The sequence below is a fragment of the Micromys minutus genome, assembly GCF_963924665.1.
Source record: "Micromys minutus genome assembly, chromosome: 6".
Lineage (NCBI taxonomy): Eukaryota > Metazoa > Chordata > Mammalia > Rodentia > Muridae > Micromys > Micromys minutus.
In genome coordinates this window covers 40,357,278-40,375,887 of record NC_137975.1, presented here as the reverse complement: position 1 = coordinate 40,375,887, position 18,610 = coordinate 40,357,278, and the positions used below count along the sequence as shown (strand labels likewise).

Here is an 18,610-nt window from a genome sequence, read left to right as displayed (position 1 = left end):
TCTCTAGACCTTAAGCTTGTCTAATTGTCTCCCCATGAATCAAACACTGGTTTTGTTGGTTAATCTTGCCTTTAATTTGTGTAAGCTTTGAGTGCTCTGTTCCTAACCCTTCTTTACTAGCTATCCTATAATTTTCTTGAACATTTTTGTAGAGTATAGTGTGCTTTAGAAACATATATATTGTATTATAGTAGAAAAACCTCTATCTAACCTGATTAGACCACCATATCTACTATTAAGATGCTAATTTGTTTAATTAATGAGATAAGTATTTAGTCTACATCATATTTCAATTGAAGCATCTGTCATCTCTCACTAAGGTGAATTGTCTTTATCAAATCAATTATTGAATGAAGGAGTTGTATACATGGTGAATAATTCAATAAATATTCCTTGGGTTTCCCCCAAATACAGACATTCATGGCTCATATGTGAAGATGTTTTCCAGGTAGAGCTGGTTCCATTCATTGCAGATGTCAATCGACTTTGTGTTCTCTGCATGTAGGTGTAGGCTCTTTCTCATTGTGACAAGCACCTCAAATTTTTAAAGCAAAATTCACATTTTATTTGATTGAAATAAACTCTACAAAATTGATTTTATTCATCAAAAATAACAGCAATATTTTCTGTATTATTTTTAGATATACCACAAAACATTTATTTCTGTAGGTTTTGCTTATAAATCAAGATGAGGCAGCAGACATAATCGTGTAAAAAGAAGAAGAAAACAGACAAGTCAGTTGCCTATATGGATGGCCTCTGGGTCTGTCTTCTCCACAAAGCAGAAGTGAATGGCAAAAAAAAAAAAAAAACAAAAAAAAACAAAAAAAAACACTTCAGCAAAGTCATCAAAGGAACGTAAACAGCAACAATGAAATGATGAGCCACAGGGCCCAGCTCTGCCATTCTTACTTCAACTTGTACCTTTGAGTTTCTTTTACCCTGACAGAATCTACACAGAAAGTTGCCCTTACTTCCTGTGCCTGCTAAGCTCCACCCCAGTCCTCACGTGTTTCAAACAGGCTCTCTCCATATAGTCCAGGCTAGCCTAAAACTTGTTATCCTCATACCTCCGCCTCCCAACCGCTGCTACCAGATTTTAAACACCTATAGCCCAAGTCAAAGGTCAATGGTGTATTTCATCACAACACGTTATAAAATGTATTTCTCTCCCAGAAATCATTTTCCAAAGACCTGATAACTTAATAACTGACAACTGGATTAACAGTGATAATGTCAAATCTAAAATGACTTTTAGCTAAAACATTTCTGGAGTGCCTCTAGCAGAGAGGCATTCTGGCACTCCCAGTGCCAACTTCTGGAAGAACAGACACGTACTGAAAGCATGAGAGTTCAAACAGGGGATCACCAATAGCTAATGATATGTCAAAGTGGAGGTCTACCAGCAAGTCATTAACTGACCTACTATGCCTTACAGCTTTTCTTCCAAACAGCAAAATAAGACAACAAAGAAAATCTTTTAGGTATTTTCAATGGTTTCTGAATTATTTGTAGGAAGCTCTGATTTATTTGTATAGACTTTGATATGTGTCTGTCATCAAATCTAAATCATGTTTTGTATCAAAATTTATGTTAAGCAAAGCCAATTTGCTTGACCTCTGGTCTCTCAGTGTTCCACAAGGATGCCTTGAGACGCCTCTGTCCATTTTATAGAGCTTGTTCTCAACTTTCATCACAGGGAGAATACACAGGACCTTAAGCAAAGCATATACATTAGGGAAAGCTAGATGTCAGGAAGACGGAGGGCTTCATAAGTACAGGATGGGAGCTCAATACCTTTCCCCCTGTGTTTCCACTTGATTCTCCAACAGTGAAGCTCTGCAGAGAGTGTGTCAGGATTGGGTAGGTCACTTCTGTACATGTCAGCATGGTTCTCTTCTGATGTGTTAAATTTGAGCTGTCCTATCACTGAGGGAACCAGAGATAGGCATTTTAGAGCTTTCAGAGACTAGCACCTCAAATAATAACCTGGATTAGTTACCTTGCTTGTCACGCGCCCACGCTTCCCGGTAGGAAGCTAGGAACAGGCGTGCAACAAAACAAACAGCTTCTTCTGCAGATAACCTTTATTGAACAGCACTTTGAGCAGGGGCTTCTTGAGCAGGAAACTTGTCTCTGAGCCGGGGACTCCCTACCGAGTTCTACTGTCTAGACGGCCTCTCACGCGCAGTCCCCCACAAACGATCTCTCTGTCCAGTCTCTGTCCACGCGGGACCTCCCGAAATCTCTTTTACCGAGTCTCTTTCCACGTGGTGCCTCTCCGCCATCCCTCCACGTGGGGTCTCCCGCAATCTCCCCACTGTCTTCTTCTTCTCCTCACGTGGGGGAGAAAATGCACTGCTATATATGCCTAGGAGACTCGTGTTGCTACCTGATTGGTGCATCCTCCTGTAGCTCAATCACGTGCCCCAAGAGTGGGCTGTGACTTATGTGGTGCATGCGCATTAAGTCTCTTGGCTGGGCAACAGCTCTGTTTGCTGAGTTCTCGGCGGGAAGCCGGCACCATGTTTGGGTGCAGCACAAACGGCTCCCTACACTTGCTTGCTGCTGTGATAAATGCCCAGCAGTAGTAGTCCTAGAGAGGGTTGACTTGGCTCTCCATTTGAGGTTTTAGTCAATGATAGCAGGGAAGACATGGAAGCAAGATGATCAGAGGCTGTGAAAGCAGGAGCATAAGGTCCTGTGGTCACGTGGTGTCTGCTGTCTGGAAGCAAAGAGAGATGAATGCTCAAACATGTGAGCCTGTCTTAGACATCTCACAACCAAACCTGGTTTGTCTTCTCTGCTCTTGTCTCCGTAATCTAAGACCCCACCCTCAGCGGCTGCCTGTCTTGTAGAGTTGTACAGTGAACCCAGACCCCTCACAGTGCCCTCCTTCCTGTCTCTATGTGATCTGGCTGCCATTATCTTCCTAGCCTCAGTTCTCTCCATTCCCTCCATTCCTCCCTCCCTCCATCCCTCCCTCTGTCTATCGCTCCTTCTCTCCATCTCTCCCCCCCTCCATTCCTCCCTCCATTCCTCCCTCCATTCCTCTCCATCTCTTCCTCTATCTCTCCCTCTCTCCATCCCTCCTTCTCTCCATCCCTCCCTCTATTCCTCTCTCTCCATCCCTCCCTCCTTCTATCCCTCCCTCTCTCCATCCTTCCCTCTTTCCATCCCTCCATCCTTCCATGCCTCCCTCCATCCATCCCTCCCTCTCTCCATTCCTCTTTCTCTCCATCTCTCTTTCTCTCCATCCCTTCCTCTCTTCATTCCCTCCATCCCTCCCTCCCTCCATCCCTCCATCCCTCCATGCCTCCCTCTCTCCATCCCTCCTTTATCTCTGCTCTCTTTCTAAATTTACCTTACTGTAACTACCTGTCCTTGGAACTGTCCTTCAAACAAGTCCCTTGTCGTAGCACCTTTGTACCCACCTGTCCCTTCCATTCTTATCCAGATTCTCACTGGACTTTTCCCTTATGTGTTCAATCACCTTCTAAGTGAAAGTGTTCCCATCACTATACACACTACTTTCTAAAATTCTCTTTGGTGATTTATCACCACCCAGTGCACTCCCTACTAATTCATTACCTATGTTCTCTGCACCTCCATGGAAACCCTCTGGAGACTTTGTCCTCTATGACAATGCACCCCAACACTTTAGAGGAGTTGCCAGGTGTGCACAATGAAAAACAAGTCCGGTGAGATGATTACTTGTATTGAGCTCAATTCCAGCCAAATGTTTAAAGAAAATTAAAACAGGCTCAGTGTGGTCTCTCATGCCTCTTATCCTAGCACTCAGAATCCAGAGGCAGGAGGATTGTAAATTCAAAGCTACCCTGGAGTACAACACTAAGTCCAGACCCAGCTAGAACGGCACATCTAGACTTTCTATTATTGTTATGATCACCATCATCACACCAACAACAACACTACTGTTGCAATATCCTCTTCAACCCAAAGAAACCCATTCAATGAAAACACAACTCAGTGATTAGGACCACAAATGATGCATCTATTTTGGGCAGATTTACCACTACATTCTTTATTCTCCTCTTAGGAGATCCCTTATCACTTGCCATTTTTCCAGGCCTCTTGTTCCCATCCCTTCCTCTCCTTCTCATCTACACATTGGAAACAAAGGAAGTATTCTGCCACTTATTGGCACAGAGTGGCACACAGCTGAATACACATTGTACTGAGTCTTAGTGAAAGTACATTTTGTTCATGTAGTGGTAAATCTGCCCAATATAGACACGCAGCTACTACCACCACCATCATCTTTTAAAATCCAGATGCATGAGCCATAAAATGGAAAAAAAAAAAAAAAAAAAAAAGAAAACCAGAATTACCAGGTAGTGCCTAAGTCACTCCTCGAATCCATTAGTGATAAGACTCCCTAGGAAGGTAGCGCTTGAGGAAAGCCCTCAGCAGCAGGAAGCAGTTATGTACACAGGGCAGCGATAAAGGGGATCCCCAAACAGAGATGAGCATTGAGGAAACTGTGCACATCTTATTGACAAGATAGAAGAGAATGAAAGACCCTTGACTCTTGTCAGTTCAGCGAGCTACTGAGTAAAAGCAAAGGATGGAATTGATACCATAGTGGCATGTGGGAGCCACAAGAGCTCATAGGAAGCAGACTGAGTGTGGACTGTGTCTTAAGTACAAGAAGCCTTTGGGGAGCTCTGATTGGGGAAATGGGAGACTAATGAATGATTTTAAAAATTCGTACTGGCATATTTCATGGAAAATGAATTGTGGGAATGTGAGGGTGAACTGTGACCGTGTTGGCTGACCTGGACTAGGTGGGTGTCCTGTTCCTTCTTTAGTATCCCATGTGTGACCCTCCCAGGGGACTGCATGCTGGGTCAGAGAGGACTATGTTCCTCATCAATAAGGATAGTTGCTCTATAATATAATAGAACCACCATACAAGCTCCCGGGGAAAATAAATGATAGTAGTAGAAAATGGCAGTAGGAGGACTTGTTCTAGATTGTTCTAATACAGATGAGCATGCGTTGGCTTGAGGTACAAGTGAGTGGGAGGTGTGTAACAGGAGGGTCTCACATTCAAGAGAAGCCTGATCACACTAGGAGATCCTTTCCCATCAAACCCCAGAGACTTTGGATGTCCTCAGTGGTGGGATGTTTTTCTAGCATGTGCAAGGGCTTGATCCTTATCCCCTCAAGAGATGGGGGAAGGGATGGAGGGAGAATGAGTAAATTTTTAAAAATTATAATTCACACGTTTAAACCACCAGATTGCTTATAACTGGGGGCCACAATCATGTGATTTTCGAAAAGAAATAAAAAGAGATATGTTTCTTACAAAAGATGGTGGGACAAGGAGCAGACGCAGTGCGCTTGCTCTGGCTGGCCTGTGGAGACCATGGGGCCTTTCAGCTCTGTCCTGCCGTATACCAGAAACAAGAAAGCTTTGCTCCTTTTAGTTACAGTGACTTATGGTGGTAAACAAGAGGCCTAACCTGCCCAGACCCATGGAAGATCTAGAACAGAGCCCTTATTAGTGGGGAAGGAAGGAGGGTTCCTAACTCTCTTACTGTATTTTTGAAGGCATGACCCTGTGTGTGACACAGCACATTAAATAAATAAAAGGAATACTCTAATTTAAAGAAAATAACTTTGAGTGCTTTAGAAGATGAAAGTGAGTCAGAGTAAGAAAGCTGAGGAGGAAGATCACTCTTAACCGAAACTTAAACCCAAGTTTAAGGGCAGCTTGAGTTACAATGAGAGACCCTATCTCAAAATACAAGGGTCCTCCCCATTAGAGGTCTTTGCTCTTAAGGATTTGGTGGGATGCTGACATTATTTTGAATTACAAATCATGTACATAGCTTATGACATCGAGCTTTTGAAGCAGGAAACAGAAACTAACTAATTTGTTAGTTTAATTTATTCTAAAGCTTTGTGGCAGAAGAGGAATTCCATTTGTTAATCTTATTGTAGGGCTTAAAAGAATGTAATTTACTCTATTTATGGCTAAAATACTTTCCATTTAACAACTTGAAAATAAAAATGAAGTTTTATTGCCAAGGCATTTGGCCCCATAGATGATCACATGGTGAATTACATATCATCGTGGTAATGTGGCTGTTCTATGTTGGTACAGTGTCCTCTACAGCTTGTAAATGTAGTAGAAGCTTTGAAGAACCACAAGTATGATTTCTTTTTATTCATTCACTTATTTTTTTCTAAACTTTACAGTTATGGAGATTTATAAATACGTATGGATTAAACTGAGTTTGCCCTTTGTACCAAAAAGAAGCCTCTTCCATTATTATGAAACTATGTGGTTTAGCAATGTCTCCCTCCATATAAAACGAAAGGAAAAAGCAACATATGTTTTCTTTTCTAAAGCACCTCTAAGCAGAAAGGAAATGTGGTCAAATGTCATGATTTTTCTTTACCATAAATATTGCTTTCAAAGCCCTGACATCAGTGGTGTTTCCCAGGAATGTAACTGTTCTATCGTTGTAATTCTCAACAAAAAACAGCATGTAATCATGACAGACCAGGGGACACTCTAAAGTGACACTTGTCCTCTCCCTCTACCATCTGACTATTGAAATAATGAACCTTAAAGAATTAAGATGTCACCAGTAACCCCATGCAGAAGAAAGGTTTAAACTCTGTCACCAGCCTGTTTTAGTTTCCTTCTGTTGATGTGATTTTAAAACTCTGACCAAAAGGAACTTGGGAAGGAAAGGGTTTACTTGACTTGCACTTCCAGATCAGGAAAGATCTTTGAGAGAATTCAGGTTAGAATTGAAGGCAGGAACTATGGGGGAAAAATGCTGATTGCTAGCTTGTTCATGGCTGACCCACATGTGTCTTAATGTTTAACTAGCATTTTATACAGTCCAGTACCACCTCCCTAAAGAATGATGCTGCCCACCATGAACTGGGCCAACCTGTATTAATTAACAGTCAAGACAGTCCCTTACAGAGAGATCATAAACCAACCTGATAAAGACAATTTCTCAATTAAGATTCTTTTTTTCAAGTAATTCTTGCCCATCTCAAGTTGTCAGTAAATGGATACAACCAGAGGAAGAAACTTCCTCAGGAAGACACTTTATGTAGTCATGACACTTCATGAGACAAGACTCCAATGCAATAACAAGTCAGTGAAGGGCAAGGCCATGCCCTGGCCAGTACTGTTTAATTATGCAAATCTCTTGCCCACTCTTTAAACCTCTTGCCAACACCCTAAACAATGACTTGGTGGTCTCTGCACCCCTTTATTTTTTTTCTTTCCAGTTTAGTCCTTCTTAATAAGTCTCTTTTTTTCTGCTCTTCACTTTAACTAGTCTCTTTAATTGGTACACTGGGGATAGTGGCAAAGCCTAGCTTATAGGGCTGCCATTTCCCTTAACGATAAGGGAAATCTTAGGGTATGGCAGCCTTAGTAGTAAAGGCTACAAGTAAAGATACAAGGAGATCTTTTCATTTAGAAATGCTGCTAGCTCTAAAAACGAAATGGGAACAAAAAACGAAAGGATCTTGGGAAAAGGAGAAGTGAGTGCTTCTCAGTTCTGTTTGTTTTCTGTCTCCCCACCAGAAACCAGCACCTTGAAACTGGGCCAAGGGCTTTGTTTATTGTCTGATTTGTGTTTTAAAAATCTATTTATCCTCCTGTGTTCTTCTGATATATAAAGAGTTCATATATATAATGAGGTTGGAAGGTGCAGTCTACTTTTAAACTATATTTATAATTGGTCTTTGAGAGTTTCAGGCATATATGCAATGTTTTTTATTATATTAACCCCACAGAATCCCATCTCCATCTCTCCAAGATCTCTTACCATATCCCATCCCAATTTCATGTCCTCTTTTTGCAATTCACTGAATCCAGTCAATGCTACCAATATGTACCTATGCACAGGCCCATCCATTGGAGAGTGGGCAACCTACCAGGGACCATATCCCTGAAGAAACCAGCTCTTCCCCTCCCAAGTATCATCAACTGATAATAGCTTCTTAGGCTTCATGAATCCCTCTCCCATACTGGAACTTGGTCCTGATCCTGAACAAGTTTTCTGCAAGCAACTGCAGCTGTTGGGAGCCCACAAGTATGGAAGTTCTGTCATGTCCAGAAGGTGCTCTTTTACAGCAGTCATCATCAACATTTGGCTCTCACAACCTTTTCACCCCCTTGAGCCTTACAATGGGTGTTATCTCAATGTCTATACATATTGTATATGTATAACATCTATAATGCTAAGCGCTCGGGGTCACTTATTCTATGTACTTTAACCAACCAGGTCATAACCCACTAATGAAAGTCAAGAGTTGCATTAATCTATGGATAAAAAGATACATGTTTAGAAGGCAGTTTGATGCTACATCTGTTTACTAAACTAATAGAAGTAGGTTTTCCTCTGGGGCCCCTGATCCCTTCAGCCTTGGGTCTTGGTTCAGCTTACCATACCAGGCATGGGTTCTGTCCTCTGGAGCAGATTTTTAATCCAATCAGAAAGTGGTTGGTTACCACCCATAACAATTATGCCACTACTACTGGGTGGAGGAAAGTCAACAGTCTTACCTAACCATGAATGTTGTGAGCTACAGTAACAATAGCCTATCAAAATATCCACTGGATGGGTTCCTGATGTTCAGTGGTAGGAGAAATGGCAATGCTGACACCTTAAGCTTAGCATACTGTCCCAGTTGCTGAAACTGACTGTTCTGTGGCTTCATCTTCAGCTTGTAGTTAAGGTGCACATGGATGATAACAGTACCAAGTCACTGATGGTGGATGAGCGACAGTTGGCTCGGGATGTCCTGGACAATCTTTATGAAAAAACCCACTGTGATTGCAATGTGGACTGGTGCCTCTATGAAATCTATCCCGAACTACAAATTGGTAAGTCTCCCCACATCTGGGTTGTACTTCAAAAGCCTGTTTCATTATGGGTTTTAGTCCATTTTAATCATTTGTTTCAATATCGCAAGATATGATATGTGCCTCTGCCTTCATCTGAGATAAATCCTTGTATCTTTGTGGCAGAGATTCAGTTGGTAGAGGGTCACCAGGCTTTGGGTGATATGAACTTCATCACTGTCACCTTGCTTGTGGCTCCAAAAGGCAAAGAAAAGGGTAATGTGGTCCATCCTGCTACATGCTTAGCAATCTCATCAAAGTGCAGGAGATCTTGGGTATTTTTAGCTACTATTCCTTTAAAGAGTGCTTCTTTAAAACATCATGTGACTGCCAGACCTTAACATCTATGAATGCGTCTTCTTCCTCTGTCCAAACTTCACTGATCACCAACAATTTCTCAGCCCCAGGAGCAAAAGGCAGTAAAATAAAATAAATTGATGGCTTTCTTCCCTTTCTCTCCCCCTCCTCTCTCCCTTCTCCTCCCCCTTTCTTCTTTCAGCCATTTAATAAATTCTCTGCTCCTTTCCATTCATCCTCAGGGCAATGCTGTCTCTCAAGCTGTATAAAATTCAGAATTACCTGCTTTTGAGGCTTTAGGGCAATTTTTTCTATAGCAAATAGTCCACATTAAAACTGCTCCTTAACCAGGTATGGTGGCACATGCTGGTAACCCCACCTCCGGAGAGGCTGAGACAGGAGGACGATGAGTCCGAGGCCAATCCAGGGATACCTTATCTCAAAACTAAGTCAGAACAAAAAGGCAACAGAACAAACAGAAGCCCTGATGTTTTCTCCAGTTCTGAGGGGAAAACAGAGAAGGGACGGCTTCCTTTACTACCCGGCTTGGTTCAGCTGCTCATCTATTATCCTTAGAGTCTTAGTGCAATAACCTAGGAGTTTCATAGTTAGAGTCTGCGTCCTCTTCTGTCATCCCATAGTATTTACCTCTGCTAAGAACGTTCTCAAAGGCAAGACAAATGCTAACAATTAAAAAGTAGGGTAACTAACTATGGCCCGGATTGCTAAAATGTCCAACACTTTTCGTGTTTTTATGTAAAAATAATTTTAGAACCTGACAGTGACATATGAAAACGGTAGGAACGCCTCACTGCTGTTACAGGCAAGGGGTGTTAGTTCACAAGGCAGGCACTGCAGGTCCCCGGTTCTCCTGCCTCTTTACAGCCAACTGTCCAGAGACATGTGGTTAGTTCAGGAAAAGAAATAGTAGAGTAGGGAGAAGATACACAGGGCCTGGAGGTGTGCTGTGCAAGAATGAAGAACAGGAGCTGAGGATGGGCCCCAGTAACCTTTACAGGTCATTAATATAGCACCCACCTCCCTCGACTTCAGATACCTACCCTTTCTTCAGAGAATGTGCTTTTGGCTGAATAAATTCAAACCCCGGTTAGTAAGGGATGCCAGTCTTTGAAAACCTTGTGAGCTATTGTGCTTAAACTCAGTAATAGACACTCATCTGAAATATCTTTTATTTCATCAGAGAGAATTTTTGAAGACCATGAAAATGTTGTTGAAGTCTTATCAGACTGGACAAGAGACACAGAAAACAAAGTACTGTTTTTGGAGAAAGAGGAAAAATATGCTGTGTTTAAAAACCCTCAGGTAAGGTGGCCTGCATTTCATTAAACAATGTAGCAAAGGAAGAAGTTTTTGTCACCTGGGTACTGACCAAGCCATAATCTCAGGAAATCTCACAAGGGTGTTGCTTACAAATAAATACAAAATTAGAAATACTTAAAAGATTTAAAAAGAAAACTCTCTCTATTTTTTATTCAAAATTCAAACCATATCTATTTGTTGTCTAACCATCCTCTTGAGTCTGAATTTTTATTAGGCTCCATTAGCCCAATGTGCTTTGATAGACTATAGATTAATATTTTTTCTATTGCAAAGTACCAGGTTTTTTATTCATGTTTGTTGTTTATGAATACTGTAATAACTAAAGTGAGTGGTACAGGGAGGTTCACGAGATTCATAACCAGGCACCAGAGTTTATAAAAGTAATGATAAAGAGAAAGAAATTTATTTACAGTTTGGGCCAGAGTTTGTGAGAGAAAATATTTAGTTTCTCTTTACCTTTTCTATGACAGAGTTATATTTTATGGAAAGAGTAAAATAAAGGTCAGGAAATGTACATGGACTGATTTAGTCAGAATGGAGTGAGCTCTGTTCAAACACCCACCTCTTCCGCCGAACAGCTACAGCCCATCCCTTCTCTCTGCAAGGGGAGCTTCCACAAACCACCCTTATGCATCCTGTCTTTCACAAGGTCCCAACCACACTGTTTCGGGAGCACCTGGAGAGTATAAAGTTTATTTTTGATTTCCTTAAGTAATTGACACAAAGAAAAAAGAATTGTTCTTATACTTGAAAGTACATCCCTCAAGGTATACATCAGATGCCACTGAAAATTCTAAGCCTTTCTAGGAAGAGCCTCAACCAACTGGAATCACGTGAGAGACACCACATAACCAGAATACCAATCTGTGCTGCCTTTTACCACAGACACGGTGAACAGAGACAAGGACTGAATCTTTAGTTTACACTGAGTTACTTGGAGAAACAGCACTCTAAAAGACAGCCAACACCCCCAAGGTCTGCCTTCTCCACCCTGTCCAATATACTTTGTAGAGAGCCCTAAAATTGCAGTTAAACGTTTCAAAGTGTTTAACTGACCTCTATTCAGGGGTCACTGACTCTCATCCACCACACTGGGCTTCTCTGCACCTCCGCACCCTCCTCTGGACCACTCTGCCCTGTGGAGCAGAGTTCCTGCCACACAAGGCTATTTAGTCTCATATTCCTTCCAGGTAACATCTAGACCAAAGCTGACTCAGCAGTGTGTACATGTTGATCTCTAGTTTACAATGTCAGGTACACACAGGTCTTCATATAACGGATCCCTATCTGTCCTTCCTGTCCCTTTCACCTCTAAGAATGTTGCTGATGGAAGAGATTGCCATGGTCATTCAGACCTCTTTCCATTTTACAGAAGAGACTGAATCTTGACTCAGTAGGAACAGAATTAGGAGAGTCTGCGGCGGGCTGCTTACAGGAAAATGTTCTTTCCCTTTGTGTTAGTTTTATCAAATACCTGGCCAAATGCACCTACAGGAGACCAGGCTTATTTGGCTCACAGTCCGAGGTTTCCATCCACTGTGGTAAGGAGGACATGATGGAGCCCTCATGACATGGTGAACAGATTTAATAGAATGTCTCTGCCATCCTCAACATTTGAGTTCTATCTCCAGGCCCGAGGTAGCGTTTTTCTCACAGCTCCTCCAAGGTAGCCTTTTCCTAAATGCTCATCTGATCTGTAGGAAAAGAGGAAAGGGCCAGGGGAATGCCTCTTTCTCTTTGACACCACTACCCATGAATGAGCTATGGTGACACTGAACTACAAGAGACTGAGGAAGTGATGCCTATATAACAGCCATGTACACTGTATTCAGAGCCACCGTTTTGCAAAACCCCTTCTCCCAACCCCTGTTATATTGACTCCATGAGAGCACTGTGTGAGGATTGTACAGTGAGTCCATTGTTAAGAAGAGGAAGGAGGCATAAAGCCTGCCGTGGTGTCTGATGAAGCACTAACACACCAATCACGCAGCCAGACCCTAGCAGTCCAGTCTATGGACTCTACAAGGTGAATACTTGCCTTCAACTCATGCCTTCGGGATGCATAAACAAGGCTCTTTGGGTCTCTTTCAAGTCTTTACTTCCCAGTAGAGTGGCAATCTGTACTGAGATCTGTGCTACCTTCATTTTCCCTTTCTTTGGACTCTGTGGGAAATGGCATCATGTTACAGTTCACATTTATGTTTAGATTTTATTCCCACTTGATTTTCATTCACATAGGTGCCTATAGCACCAGTATTCCCTTCTCCCTGCCATGTGGTATTCCATCGGACAACTGAACCAAAACATGTGCATCCACTGCATTGCTGGCAGTCGTGCGGTTTGTCTCTAGCTTGGCAATTAAGTAGTAATGATGATAGGAACATCTCGTGCATGTTTTCAGCCAAACAAACGGAAGCAGTTTTCTTGCACGTACATCTATTACAGGAATATAGATTGTGTTTTTATTTAGCTATGGCTAATCCTGATGAAGAATTTTCTGAATATTTGTTTAGGTTGTCTCTCCCTTTATCATTGTATGAAAATCGCTACTGTTCTAGACTCTTAGCAGCCACTGGCGTTGTCTTTTATGGTTAGTCTGAACAAATTAATAATAGACTCTAAGTCACCAATAAGGCTTTGGTGTCACATTAAGGAAAGAAATCATAGTGTTTCCCTTTAGTGTCATTTAATCAAGGGAGAGGCCAGATCTGAAGTTTCTACTTTATGCTCCCTGTCTTCCATCTTCTGTCTGTCTGTTATATGGGTCTGAGCCCTGCTTACCTTAAAGCTGTCTTGTGAATCTGTCCTGTGTATGTATCTGTGTCTGTCCTTGGTGTGTGTGTGTGTGTGTGTGTGTGTGTGTGTGTGTGTACCTGTCTTCGCTGTGTCTATCAAATGGATTTGCTCTGACTTTATTAAGCAGCACAGAAAGCATCACATGGAAAATGGATGTGGGGAACTTTACAGACATTTTAAACAGCTTTACAAGAAATACAGTCACTTATTCCATCCAACCCAGTTAACAAACAGTACTGCAAGTATCAATGTTTATTTATCAATATCAAATGTATGCTGTATTCCATATTTACAGTAACTATTCATGTTATAAGGTTGCTTTAAACCTCTAGTTTTCCTGTTTTCAGCAGATAATGCACAGCATTACTCCAGGGTCCAGGGCATGGAATACAAGAAATAACTTAAGATTGCAGCTATTTTTATAACCTGGGTTTAAAATTTTTTTTCTATAGCCTGGAAGCAGGGAAAGATGAAAACTGGTACTCCATTTTCTTTCTGAGAAGATCAATCATCATATAATACAGGTGACCTGGGAACAGAAGGAAAGACTATTTATGGGAGGAAAGAGACAATGGAGGACACTGAATCCTGACTCTTTACCCCAATATCACACAACTGCATGATGTGACCTGTATGAATGCGTGCGAGTATTCGCACACACACACACACACACACACACACACACACACACACAAATGGATTAAATATAAACTTAAAAACACATATGTCCCAGAATATGAGTTCTGAAAAAAATATTAAACTATACAGAACTATGAACTTGGATCATTAGAATCCCAAAACTGAAATCTTCAATGTTTGATGGAATTTATTATCAATTGCTTACTTATCTGGGAGTAGGCCTGGGGGAGAGGCTTTAAAATGGACGTAAAGGGAAACTTAGAGCTCAGTTCCTAAGAACAACAGCCAGGAAGGTTCTACGAACATGTGACATGCTTACGCAGGTGTAACTCCAAGGCATCCACCAAAGGCCAGATGAGTGACTTTCCGTAGTGGGATCTGGAATCTAGTGCTGACTTCGTTACATCAGTGTGGCCTCTGACCATGGTTACACTTCACTCCTCAATTTGTAATGATACCATTGCTGCTATCCCTGTCCACAGCAGCATGAAATCCATTAGGTACACCATTAAAGTGATGTATGAAACGAGGTGGTTTGAGCTCAACCAAAATGCAGTATTTGTTTCTGATAAAGTCAGCCACCATAAATTTCAAGTTTCTGGAGAGAAACCAGGATCTGCAAATTTGTAGAATAAAAGATGCTTAATTGGGGAGTGGGGAGAATTCTAAAAAGATGGTTTTCCTTGACTGGGAAGTGATAGCAGATCATCCCTTTAAAAAATGGGGGAAAACAGTAGGAAAGAGGTTATCTGATTATAGTCTACCATAGAAGGAAGTCAGGATAGGAACGCAAGTTAAGAACCTGGAGGCAGGCACTGAGGCAGAAGTCATGGAGAACTGGTGCTTGCTGGCTTGCATTTTATGGTTTTCTCAGTCTGCTTTCTTAGAACACCAGGAACCACATGCCAAGGGGTGGCACTGCCTACAATGGGTTGGGCCCTGCCACTCAGACATTATCCAGAAATACCCTATAGAGTTGCTTATAGGCAATATGATGGAAACATTTTCTCAAATGAGGATCCTCTTCCCAGATAACCTTAGCTTGTGTCAAATGGACAAAAAACCTAGCCAGGACAGGTATTAACTATGTCTTACAGATGAAAAGCATTAAGAAAGCACATTCCAGTTAATAAATGGATAGGAATAGAAAAACACCATTCAGGTCTTTGAACTTCTTCCTGGTTGTCAGTTAAAAGCCACCAAAGCCTTAGTAATAGTTTGTTTCATCCACTGACTGATAAGTAGGTATGTTCCATTGTGAGGGAAGCAAAGCCTTAGAAATCACTTGACTTTCAAGGGGACTTGTTGTTGGCCTCCTACTTTTTCATGCCAGGGTTACAAGTGAATCCTTTCTTTGGGCCTTTGCAATTTACAATCCCAGGGAAGTAAGGTTTTAGTAGGTGTGCAGGGCGCCTTCTCTCTTAAGGAATGGGAAAGCAATTGTGAAAGAAGCCATCCATTACCTAGCAGATCCAACTTAGAAATTGAGGTGAGTGATGTGGAAATCGACGTGGGTGTATCCTTGAAGAGGCTTCCCATATATATTAAAACCTTAGATGTGGCTTCCTAAAAGCAGCTCAGGCTTCCTCGCTGTTAATTGTCCTTTTGTAATCAGATAACGGTATTCATCATCAGCGTCTTCAACAGGCAGTTCCTGTGGGTGCTATTAAACCCCTGTCCTGAAATGAGGGACTCAGCAAGTAATAACCAGTGAACTGTTAAAGACAATATTATAAAGAATGTGGTTTCATGGATCTTGCTTACAACTTTAGATTCAGACCAGTCTAGACCAAAAGTTATTTTTAATTCTGTACTAACAGCATCTCCTACATGGCAGGTTATATCAAAGTTGGAGACAAGAAAATGGTATATAAAAAACAAGAGCATAAACACATCTTTGTTGGTGTGTTCTTCGAACATGGTTCAATTAGTTGGCCACTTCCAGGTATCTGAAGAAAATCTTGCTCTGTTCTGACAATGGCAATAATTTTACCTGTGTCTAAAACAAATAGAAGACCTAAGAATCTCCAATTGGTCTTGAGGTGACATTCCTTAACTTAGTGAAATGTTGAAGTTTGCTAGTTAAACCGAATAATATTTTGAAAATAGAAAGCAGTGATAATACTTAGTAAACTTGACTTCACTACTAGCCAGTTTTACTTAAATCAGAGTTGTCCAACAAAAATGTTCTGGTAGCCATTCACAATGGGAGTCCTGGTGCATGACTTAGACTATTGTACACTGATCTCAGCCAGCAGGCACTTCTTCAGTGATAGACTGTTGATAGGAGGGTCCAGGGAGTCAGAAGATAAAGAGAGATAGAAAAGTTTGGGGTCAGGAGGTCTTACACAAGCTATGTTTTATGCCATGCAAGTTTATTAAGAAGTACAGCAACTTAGCTACAACTTGTATGGGGGAAAATAGCAGAGTCAGTGGGAAGTTATATGATGGGACAAAGGCTAATGAAGCAACGAGTGTTGCACAAAAGGAACAGAAGGTACTTGAGATCAAGTGCATCACAGATTATCCTCGCAGTGACTATGAAACTCATAACTTTAGTCGCTCCTGGGGAAAAGCCTGTTTGCCAGAAACCTTTGTCCCTTGACTGGACCTTGCCAAGTCTGCCCCCATGCAGGGATGCAGAGCTAGCTTCCCTTTATCCTTTCATCAGGCCTCTGAGGAAGCCTTAGATTGACTCGACTCCCAACAGTATGCATAAAAGCCATGAGATGTTTTTGCTTCAATGAGGCAGTGTCTATTTCTCTTTAGTGGACTCTTAAAAGTGTTTTTGTTTTTGATAATTTCATACATATTTCATTTGTATATCATACATAAAGTATTAATATACAATATTCACCCACTTCCCAATTCCTTCCAGATCTTACCTTAACTCCCTACCCACCCAACTTCATGTTCTCTCTTTTCCCACCACCCACTACCTTCTTACACACACACACACACACACACACACACACACACACACACACAAACACACACACACACACACACAAAACTCCAATTGTGTTGGCTGACTTCAGCAATCAAATATCTCCTTCTGCAGGACACAAATTTCACACCAACCTTCCCTCTTCCATGCTGAGATTTTGTCTGGTTTGAGCTTGTGCGTGTCTTGTGTGTGCTGATGACATGGTGTCCATTGTGTGTACATCTGTCCTATTATGTCTGGGAAACAGTTTCCTTGAAGTTATCCACCACCTCTGGCTCTTATGATCTTTCATCTTCTCTGCCACATAGATCCTTGAATCTTTAAAGGAGGGAAAGATATAATAAAGACATTCCTTTGAGATCTGAACATCCCAAAGTTCCTTATTCTCACATTGACCAGTTGTGCATCTCTGTGTTAATTACCATCTACTGCAAGAATTCTCTGATGAGGTCTGAGTGCTACACTGATCTCTGGGTATAGTGATATGTCATCCAGGGTCGTTTTCTTTTCATGCCCATTCAGCAAAATAATAGTAGTGGCTTTTCCCATAGGGCCCAGTACATGTCTAACCTCAAGTTCTTGGCCTTAATGGCAATATCAAGTATGGGTTCCATTTTGTGAAGCAGGCCTTAAGACCAAGCAAAAGTGGTTGGTTGCTCCCATAATGTTCATGCCACTGCTGGATCAGTGAATATATCTTGCCAGTCAGATAATTACTGTAGCTCACATAGTTGAGATAAATTGATGGTCACTTTTCTCTTCCAGTGGTGTGTCTAGAATCTTCCCATACTATGAATTCTAATCAGTAGGGATGAGGTTTTCAATTGAGATAGATTTCTTTATGTTCTATGACTCAAATTCAGCTGTAGAGTTTTACCATTAAATTCTAGAGGGTAAACAAATGTCATTGGCAACTATCCATAACATTAGGGAGTCTATGGGATGCCTTTAGACAATGACTCAAAAAGATGTAACTCATTCTGGGTACTGGGTGTCTTATACGGTCCAGTTAGGGATACTGTTGCCTCCACCAGTATAAAGTAATTCCATTTAAGTTCTTTTTAAAAATGTATATTTTTGTAAGCTTCTACAATAGTATGTGTTCATGTTTTTTTTCAAAAGGACTTTAATGTTAGTTAACCCCCCTTATATCCCTCCTCTATCCTCTTCTAACATCCTCCACTCCATTTTTATTCCTTTTTTAAAACAGATTTATTTATTTATTTTATAAGTAATCGGTGCTCTTAACCTCTGAGCCATCGCTCCAGCACCCCACCCCCACTCCTGAAGCAGTAAATATTAAACAAATGATGGATGGTTCTAGGCAGTATGCCAGGCTACCTCCTGCTACTCTCTGGCCCTAGTGACCTCTCCACCTCCATGGCTAGCCCCATGTAGCAGCCACCCTCTCTCAGCTCTTTGCTGTGGACTCTGTTCCCATTCCCAGCATCTGCCCCCTGTGATTATAGTCACAATTCCCAGTAACCCAACAAAATCAAAACTCTGGAGGCTTGTAATTTATTAATCAGGTTTTTATCAGTAAATTCTCACTCCACAAAATATTCACACAAGAATCTCAGAGCCAATTGATATTGATACAAACTACCCACCTAGGTAAGACAAATTATCCTGTAATAATCCATCCCTTATGAAATATTCATAGCTACCTGTGTCTATTTAAA

The 18,610-nt window shown here is 41.4% G+C and overlaps 1 protein-coding gene across 2 annotated transcripts in view; it reads left to right on the top strand.

The window, feature by feature from the left end:
* The window catches only part of APBB1IP (amyloid beta precursor protein binding family B member 1 interacting protein), a gene marked incomplete at its 3' end in the record, with an annotated part of 90,947 nt that overhangs the window by 47,790 nt on the left and 24,547 nt on the right, over window positions 1-18,610 (top strand). For both annotated transcript variants that reach the window (XM_080918473.1, XM_080918472.1), the window contains 2 exons: window positions 8,731-8,890; window positions 10,407-10,528. In XM_080918473.1, the coding sequence (XP_080774599.1) occupies window positions 8,731-8,890; window positions 10,407-10,528 (282 nt within the window). The remainder of the gene's footprint in view (window positions 1-8,730; window positions 8,891-10,406; window positions 10,529-18,610) is intronic.